The 9,826-nt window shown below is 38.5% G+C and overlaps 1 protein-coding gene across 1 annotated transcript; it reads left to right on the top strand.

Annotated features, from left to right (window-relative positions):
- Positions 1-5,441: 5,441 nt before the first annotated feature.
- On the top strand, positions 5,442-9,434 carry LOC306767338 (uncharacterized protein; the record flags this gene model as incomplete). Its single annotated transcript, XM_079255276.1, has 5 exons — positions 5,442-5,484; positions 5,668-6,204; positions 6,300-6,388; positions 6,558-6,729; positions 9,276-9,434. Exons 1-5 carry the CDS (start codon positions 5,443-5,445, stop codon positions 9,432-9,434), a joined length of 999 nt encoding a protein of 332 aa, XP_079111402.1. The 5' UTR covers position 5,442.
- Positions 9,435-9,826: the final 392 nt, after the last annotated feature.

Raw genomic sequence — 9,826 nt, 5'->3', positions numbered from 1 at the left:
CACACACACACTGACACACACACAATCTCATGTTGTCTGATAAAGCTTCTAAAATAGTCTTTTGTCTCTTTAACCTACAATAATAATAATAGTAAAAGAATAAACATACAAGAGATAAGATCTGGCTTGGCAAACTGTGAGGAAACAATATCCTGGGGAACCTTCCACACCAGGGGCCAGCCCACCCATAACCATAGGGTGCATCACCACTGGAACAGCCACGCCATTGTTATGGCTATGTTGGCTGGTTGTTTTTAAGGGGTTTGTTGTTGTTTGTCTTTGTTTAAAAGGAAATAAATAAATAGATTGATTCAAAACTCAGCGTTTCATTCTGTTCCCAGTGAGAAATCACAGATTTTATGGTGTTGTTCCACAGCCTGTTTATTTTTAAACTCATGTACACGAGAGGTTGGTGAAGGTACCAGAAGTGTGAATCAAAATTAGCAGAAAGATGTTTTCCACAAATTTGGACAGTATATCAGAATTTTACCAATTATCTGATGTCTCATGATGGCAATAGAATTTGTTATGATATTCATCTGCATGTTGAATTTGTTGGGCTTTAAAACTTTATGGCATAAATAATCAAAACAGTTGGTTACTGCTGGTCTGTTGATTGCATTGTTAGCTGTTAGCTGGAACATAAACACTCCTGTTGTGCATGGACAAATAATCTAATTCTGGAAACTATTAAAAATCTATTTGAAAAATAGAGTCAGACAATTTCCCATGTGATGGCTCGTAGGAGATGATGACTCGTTAGGACTTAATCAGTTCAGAAGCTCGACTCGACAGATTCCAGTGCCATCACACACAATGCCTGAGGCTGCAGAGTCACTAAATTGTCCAGCATGGCCATAACCTTTGGCCTAATGAGCGCCACGGGAGTCGTAGCTGGGGTTCCTAATGTCAGGCCAAAAACAAAAGTTAATGAGAGTTAATTTGGCATGTGTTTTTGTACTGTATGAAAGGGTACAAATATATAACAAGACAAGATTTTGCTTCAATGGCAGACTGTTTTGACTGTTTTTTTTTTCATTTACCTATGATACATCACATCTTTTATGGAGAAAATGCACCACATACTTCACAATACTGTATTCCACAGCCTGTTTATTTTTAAACTCATGTACACGAGAGGTTGGTGAAGGTACCAGAAGTGTGAATCAAAATTAGCAAAAAGATGTTTTCCACAAATTTGGACAGTATATCAGAATTTTACCAATTATCTGATGTCTCATGATGGCAATAGAATTTGTTATGATATTCATCTGCATGTTGAATTTGTTGGGCTTTAAAACTTTATGGCATAAATAATCAAAACAGTTGGTTACTGCTGATCTGTTGATTGCAAGTAGGGGTGGGAAAATCTAATTGAAAAATCGAAAATCGTGATTTTATTTTGCTTCGCAATTTTAAAATTAATTTTTTTGTGAAAAAAATCTCAAAAAATGTTCATATAAATAAGAGAAATCCATAATTAAATTTCTACCATTATTATTGTTTTTATTGGTCTTTTTACTTGTCTTCTTTGGCATTATAGCAGCAGAATGATGATCTGGATACTGTGTTGTTGTTTAATAAGTGAAATCAAGAAAAATGACACGCAAAAAAAGTTTTGTACTTTTTTTTTGGTTTATTCTTTAAAAACCAAGAATATCAAAGAATCATGAGAATCACAATTTAAATCGAATCAGCACCCAAAAAATCGGAATCAAATCAAATCAGGACAAAAGCATATCGTCACAGCCCCATATTCAATATGCCTCTTTAACAGCATGCAAAGACCTTTGTATTATTGCCAGAAATGCCCTAAATCTTGGTGTCATAGATTGAATGAGGTTTTAGAAACATGCTTTGTGTGTTTTGCTCCACAGTGACATGATAGCATCTCATAGCTGCTTTGGATTTGTCAGCTGCACACCCATGATGACAATCCCCTGTTCCACCACGTCCCTAAGCTGCTCTATTGGATTGAGATCTGGTGACTGTGGAGGCCACTGAAGTATAGTGAACTCATTGTTGTATTTTTTAAACTAGTTGGAGATGATTTGAACTTTGTGACAGTGCATAAACCTGCTGGAAGTAGCAATCAGAGGATGTGTACTGTAGTCATAAAGGGATGGACATGGTCAGCTCCTGGCTGTGGCATTTAAGTCATGCTTGATTGTTATTAAGGGATTTAAAGTGGCATGGTAGGATGGACTCACTATCATGTTGTTTATACCAACTTCTGAGCCTACCAGCTGAATATTGTGGCTGAGCTTGAGACTCTCCAGATCAGGCAAAATTTTAACATCTTCTGTTGACCAATTTAGGTGAGACTGTGTGGATTGTTGCCCAGTTTCCTGTTCTTAGCTGACATGAGTGGCACCCAGTGTATCTTCGACTGCTGAGACCCATGTGCTTCAGGGTTGGATGTGTCATGTGTTCAGAAGGTATTCTCCATATACCTTCACTATAATAAGTAGTTGTTTGGGTTCCCGTTCATTTCTATGACCTCCAACTGCATGTTTTCCTCTGACTGCTGACATCAACAAGGCATCAAGGTCAAGACAACTGCAGCTGACGAGATATTTTTTTTCTTTTTTGGACCATTCTATTTTAACCTGTTAACACTAAAGAGGTGTGTATGCCTGAAACATGCTGGACAAAATTTAAAATAAACTCACTTATAGGGAAGCTGATTTTTTACCATGACAGGTAACACCATGTGACCCTCCTTTGCTGCACTGCTGCACTGCTGCTGTTGCAATAAGGTTGCACTTGTAGGTAAAATACCCCCAGGACACTACTTAACTGAAAGAATAGGGTCAGCCTCAACATCAAAGGACTTAAGCGTATTGTAAATGCTGATTTTCACTCTATTTCACCCAATAGTATTTAAAACTTTAGACTATTTGGTGCTAAATTCTTGCATGTCATTCTAAAAGCTGACATTTTTCAGCTCAGATGATAGGTAATCCAATAAAACGGTGGGAACAACCACAGCAACTGTGTCAAGCCACATATGTTGCTGCTTTTTGTTATGATGCTGTTGCCCTGGAGATTTAGTGGATAATCATGTTGCAATTCGTTTGTCTGAGTGAGACTCTAAAATTTCTCTTGTTTTGCTGAAATAACATCTAATATTCACACGCTGAAAGAAAGAAGTTATAAACACATTCTGCAAGAAAAACATAAAAGCGAGAACATGAATGCCCCCAGAATCAAGCCAAAGAATTAAGGCTGTCGGTGAAACAGGAAGTAAACGTCTGACTTTTCAGCCCTCAGTGCCTGAGTCATTTCACCAAACAGAGAACAGCACATAGTCCTGACTTACTTGTCAGTAATTGTGTTACTCTGCATGATGAATGGCGTGAGTGTTGCACAGTCTCATGACAGCTTAACAGCAAAATGAACCACATGAGCACTAAAACTAGTCATTGTTCTGTCATTGGACCTAGTTTATGTAAATAAAGGTAAGACCACATGGAACACAACACTATCAGCTGTATTTTTCCCAGATTATGAAAAGCGTGTGTGTGTGTGTGTGTGTGTGTGTGTGTGGGTGGGTGTGTGGGTGTGTGTGTGTGTGTCTGTGTGTGTGTGTGTGTGTGTGTGTATTCACTTTTATACACTCACTTTATATATATAGATATATGTTCATACACACGTGTATAGATAGATAGGTAGATAGACAGATAGATAGATAGATAGATAGATAGATAGATAGATAGATAGATAGATAGATAGATAGATAGATAGATAGATAGATAGATAGATAGATGTAGATGTTGATGTTGATGTAGATATAGGTAGATATAGATAGATATCGATATATATAGATATATATAAAATCATATCATCCTAATAATAGAATAGAGAGACATAAAGCTTCTAGTACATCTAAATCAGTGTCAATAATGTACAGCTCACAGTATGTTTTACGTGGGTTTTTATTTAGAAAAACAGGGAGTGGCATTGGTGGAGTGATGAAGTGAGGAGGGGCTGAGTGATTTGTGGATTTGGAGGTATAAAAGCCTGTTTCTTTTTGCTTGACAGCAATCAGACGTATCGACTTTAACCACACCTCAACCTCAAGCCTGCTCCACCTGAGGACTGAATACAAGTAAAAAGGTAACTGTTTCTCTTATTTGTAAATTATGCAGGTCACCTGTGATGCTTGAAGTATCCTGATTGTTTACTTAAATAATGTCGCTTACTGAGACTCAACTATTGCTGGTATCATTACATTTTCAAATACTTTGACATCAGCTTTTTATCATTGTTGATGCATTTGGAGTTACTAAAAGTACTTCATAGGTAGTTTTTCAGCTTGATTAAATCAGTTTGAGGAGATATAAGAGGATTGATGGAGGAGGAAAAAACAAACTTGATATTTGGTAAGGACTGAAAACAAAATAATTATGCACAGGTAAATCCAATAAAATGTTCGCAAAATCTCAGAAGCACAAACAAAAAGACAACACACTGCTTCATGCATACAAAAGGACTGGAAGTAACTAGTTTACTCTGAAGTTACAGTAACCAGTACATAAAATTTTCTATATAAAAGCCACAAATATACAAAAGTGTAAAACAGATGTAACAATGTGGTTCATCTGAAGAGGCATAAAATACTCAAGTAAATTTCATGTATTGTAGTTAAGATACTCAAAGAAATATGGCTTGTTTTAAACCTCTGATTACTCTGATTCATTTATATTCCAAGGGACCATCCTTAAAACAAAGAATTCTGAACTAACTTCTCAAAAATTGCTCAAACTCTCCTGTTAGAAGGTGAGAAGACTGATGCACAAGACAAACCTGAATCTAGATGTAAGAATAAATTGACTTATTTTTGCATATAGATTACCACTTGGAATGATTCTGTTTGATCCTTACGGCCATTTTTATCATGGTGAACGAAGTTTTTCTCTTTTCTTTTAGCTTAAATGCATACTTGGTAACGTATGAGAAATATTACTGATAAAAACTCTAAGATTTTAAATCTATGGAAACGGTCTGTTTGTTGTATTTGGAACTGATGACTAACATTAAGAAGATTGAAAAAAAGATTTTTAAAAAAGCTGTGTGTTAGTTGTGCAGCTTGGCCTTTAAACATTAAATATTATATAATAAATATCATAAATATGAACCAGAAGCAGGAGATGGCATAGTATTTCTACATGAGTCGCTCTGCTTTCTGGGGATCATATAGACTTATAGATTCATTTAGTTGGTTTAATTAACAAAATAGATCAAGTTTACACATTATTCAAGAGTAGATGTTTGCTAGAGTCCTCTGGTGGTTTGCCTGGGAACTATTTCCTCTCTTTGTGGGCTGTCAAAGCTTGGTATTCTGTGTTTGTTATAAAAGTTTTGAAGAGGTTTAAATGATGACATCAGCTCACCCTTGTTTGTGATAAAATGATTTAACATGTTTTTTTGACAGGCAGTATGGATGTAAGTACCTCATCAAATCCTCAGTTCTCCACACTGGTAAGAATGATAAAAATTGCTGCAACAAATCTCCCTCTAAATATAAATGCTTTATTATTTGCTTATGTTTGCAACTGCTAGTTGGTGTCTTCCATACTGTCCACCCTCTCTCTTCCACGTATTTCTGTTCTGGCTCCTGACCCACCACTCTCTCCACCCTCCCCTTCTCCCCCCCTGTCTCAGCATGCTGACGCTCTGTGTGGCAGCTGCCCGTCCTCTGGTTCTGCCCCACAGGCCAGCAGCCTTTGGCCCAGCCTGCCCCCATCTGGAACTGGATTCCCTGCATGGCCAGGACAGCCCACCCAGCCTGCACCATGCTGGACCAGCCAGCCAAGCACAGCCTGCTGGCCAGCTACACAATCAGCTCCAGTCTCTGTCCCTGCTCCAATATCAGTTACAGCCCCTGCTCAAGTTATAACACCAGCAGCAACCACAACCATGGTTCCAGCTCAAGTTCCAACTCCTACAGTGCAGCCGACCTGCCAGCCTTGCTGGCCAGGTATCCAGTACCAGCCTCCCCAGCCAGCAGCTCCAATGCAAGCCCCAGCTCAAGTCCCAGCTCAAGCTCCTGTTCTTGCACCTGCGGCCAGCATCCATCCAGGTGTATCTGTCTGGCCTGCCCACCCTGGATGGCCTTATAACCCAGGACAATCAGGCTGGCCTGGACAGAATCCTCCTCTCATGCCTCAACACTGGCTTCCACCAACATCTGGACCTCTAGTGAGTCAAATGAAGGAACCTAACATGTATAAACATTGTAATGTTGTTGGCTGGTTGTCAGATAGCTTAAAAGTACTTCTGCCCTTACTGTTTAGAGTGTTCCATACAATTTAAACCTGGCGCGGGGCGTGTATGACAAAATGATGATGACAATCCTGGGCAATGTGAAACCTAATGCAAAAATGTAAGCTACACCCACAGTATCAGTATGATGTTCTTTTTCCTTACATCCATATCACAGATTTCTTTTTTATTTATTCAATTATGTACCTGTCTGCCTTATCCTCCTAAAAAATGCTGTCTTTCATGCAGCATAGAAAAGGATCAAGTGTAATCAGCTCTATCTCTCTCAGGTTCACAGTGAACTTCCTGAGAGGAAACGACATAGCCCTTCACATCAACCCTCGCTTCAATGAAGGGGGGAAACAGGTGGTGGTCCGTAACCACAAAGTGGGTGAGCGCTGGGGCTCGGAGGAGAGGGACCTTAAGGGACCCTTTCCGTTTGCTCTTGGGAGCCCTTTTGAGGTGAGGAAATGGGATTCAGATTGGGAGCAATAAATTATTCCAGCTTCATTTCTATTATAGGGGGAGACTAGTTTTCAGTGCAGGGATCACTATTGGTTGTGTTAAGCCAAACTAAGAAAACAAGATTCCTCTTCCAACATACAACCTCAGCTCCAAAAAATATTGTCATGCTGTCAGTAAAAACAGAATGCAATGATCCACAAATCTCATAAATCAATTTTTTTTATCCCCAATACACACATCAGATGTCAAAAACAGACATTTTACTGTTTTATGGAAAATATTACCTCATTTTGAATTTGATAGCACCAAAGCATCTCTACTAAGCTGTAAGGTTTTTAAATCAGGGGTGGGGAATCTTGGCCCTCGTTCTGAAAGTTTTTGATGTCTTCCTGTTCCAACACACCAAATTAAATAAATGCAAAGCTATAGTAATATATCTGCCTCAGTGCTTACAGCATTGGAACCCATGATGAATGAATCACTGTGCACAACTTGATGAGCTGCTGGATCCATTTGATTTGAATCAAGTGAGCCGGACCAGGGATACAGGGAAAACCTACAGGATTTTGGCCCTCAAGAACCAGGATTCCCCACCCCTGATTTAAATGAATGTTTGCCATTGCGTAGCATCCCCCTCTTCTTTCAACAATGAGCGGCAAACATTTGGAAAGTGAGAAGACCAGTTACTTAGTTTAAACTTAGTAAACTTAGTTATTTAGTTTTAAGTAAACTTAGTTTTAAGTAAACTTAGTTACATAGTTTCAGAAAGGTAGTGTTCCATTCTGGTCTGACACAGGATTCTTGCTGCTCAGCAGTCCTGCACCTTCGTTGCCAGATTTTTCCATTTAATTTCAGGATGCACTATGCTTTACATTGGTGAAATCTCTGAACTGCAAGGAGAACAGGTCTCTTCTACTGGGAAGTCATGCTGATCTGATGGATGCAGTATGTGGTTTAGTAATGTCTTGCTGAAATATGCAAGACCTTCTCTGAAAATGATGGTGTGTGGCTGAGAGCAGTTGTCACTACAAAACCTCAGCATTGATGTCGCCTCCACAGTAGGCTGCCCATGCTACGAGTACTAATCTAACCGTATACCAGAGCAGAGTCTATGTCACCTACATCAGAGATGTAGGTTTTTGAGCTGTCCACTGATAACAAGCTTGGTGGTCCCTCTCCTCTTCAGTCTGCAAGACAACCCGTCCACGGTTTCTAAAGAGAATTTCACATTTTGATTAATCTGACCACAGAAAGTTTTCGAGTTTGCCCCAAACCATTTTAAATTATATTTTAAACGAGAGAATGGCAGCATTTTTGGGTTGTGTTCACTTACAGTTTCACCTTTGTATTAAAAACCTTTAATGTGCATTTTAAGGTGGATTTTTGAGTGTCAGTGATTTCTGGAAGTGTTCCTGAACTAATGCAGTGATTTGCAGAATCATGTCTGATTTCATTGCAGTGCCCCCTGGAGGCAAGAAGCATGTATTTTTTTTTAACCTTTTGTCCTGTGCACTAAGACAGTCCTCTTGACTCTCTGAATCTTTTGGAATTAAACTCTCAAGCTGGTGGGATTTCCAAAACGTTTGAAACTCTAAAATAAGGAAAATTTTTCATAAGCTTTAGCTTTAGATGCAGTTTATCACAAAATACTGAAATACTCTGTGAAATGCTGTTTTTATACCCAGTCATGCAACTGATATGTTGCTAGTTAACCTAAATAATTTTTAAATGCTCCTCTGGTTGTTTTTGATTTGTGCCAGTGACTTTACCAGCCTTTTGTGGCCCCTGTTTCAGCACTTTTGTGGTGTGTTGCAGCTATCAAATTCAAAACATAATTTGCTCACTATTCAGCTCTATTAATAGCTAAAAAACAAAAAAAACAAAAAAAGAAAAGAAAAATCATTGCATTGTTTTGTTTTCATACACAGTGTCCTAACTTTTGTAAAAGTGAAGTTATAAAATGCTAACTTGTGATCACGAGGGAAGAACTATTCATGCCTTTTTAGTACCTGCTTATAGAAAGTGCAGGGATGCATGAAGGGAAAAACTAACTAAAACTAATAATAAGCGGTCATGTTAGTGTTTCAAAATGCTAAATGTAAGTGTATTTGACTGACTTTAGGTCGCTTTCTCGTGGTTAACATTAGGCTAACGTTTGGAAAAGATGGAAAGGTTTGGAAAGTCGTTTGTGCAGGCGGGTCCTAGATAAGGGAGCTGCAATACTGCAGAGAGGCTCTTGGAGGTCAGTGGGGGTCTCATGTTGCTCAGTAACATCAATAACAATAAATGCAACAAAGAGATGACAGATCTGTAAGATTGTGTTCAAAAGTCTTTCTGTCCATGTTTACTGACATCCCTAGCATACCAGCAACTGATCTGATAAAATAACTCAGGATTTCCTGGCTGTTGTTTGTCCTTCCACTTTCCTTTTTTTTCATAATTGCTTACAAGGTCAGGTTAAGATGACATAAGGTGCACTGAAATTGCCTTTATGCTGTAAAATCAATGGAAGCACTTCAAAGTTGATGTGTACTTTTTCCCAGATGAAGGTCCTGTGTACTCCTGAGGCGTTCAGGGTGGCGGTGAACAACATCCCACTGTTCGAGTTCCGTCATCGCATCAGAGAGCTCAACCAGATTGACCGAATCAACATTTTGAATGATGTTGTCCTGACTTACATCAATGTGGAGACACTTCCTTAAGGAATACACTAATCTTTGCATGCATTTGCAGCAGATTTTACACCAGTGTGGTGTAACATCGGCACCTTTTCAACACCTTATATAAACTCATTTTGCAGGAACTAAAACCTGTCAAACTATCTTTCATGATGCTTTGACATAGCAAAAGTAAAAGTGTTACTATGTTATATATTAATAGGTACCTGAGCTCAGTCTATAATATGCTCCAATACTGTCATTAGAATTAACAGTTCAATAGAAAATGTGTATTTTTCAGTTTGACCATACAACCATATTTATTGTGTACAAGATTTGAAAATCACTAAACTGCTACTTTAACTTTGTGACTTTAACATGGCCATGATGGTTAAATAAAATGATCAGATCAGGACAAGTGTGGTCTCCGTTTATTT

The sequence above is a fragment of the Telmatherina bonti genome (assembly GCF_933228915.1).
Source record: "Telmatherina bonti genome assembly, chromosome: 16".
Taxonomy (NCBI): Eukaryota; Metazoa; Chordata; class Actinopteri; order Atheriniformes; family Telmatherinidae; genus Telmatherina; species Telmatherina bonti.
The sequence above is the reverse complement of the archived record's forward strand: the minus strand, read 5'-3'. Positions and strand labels throughout refer to the sequence as shown.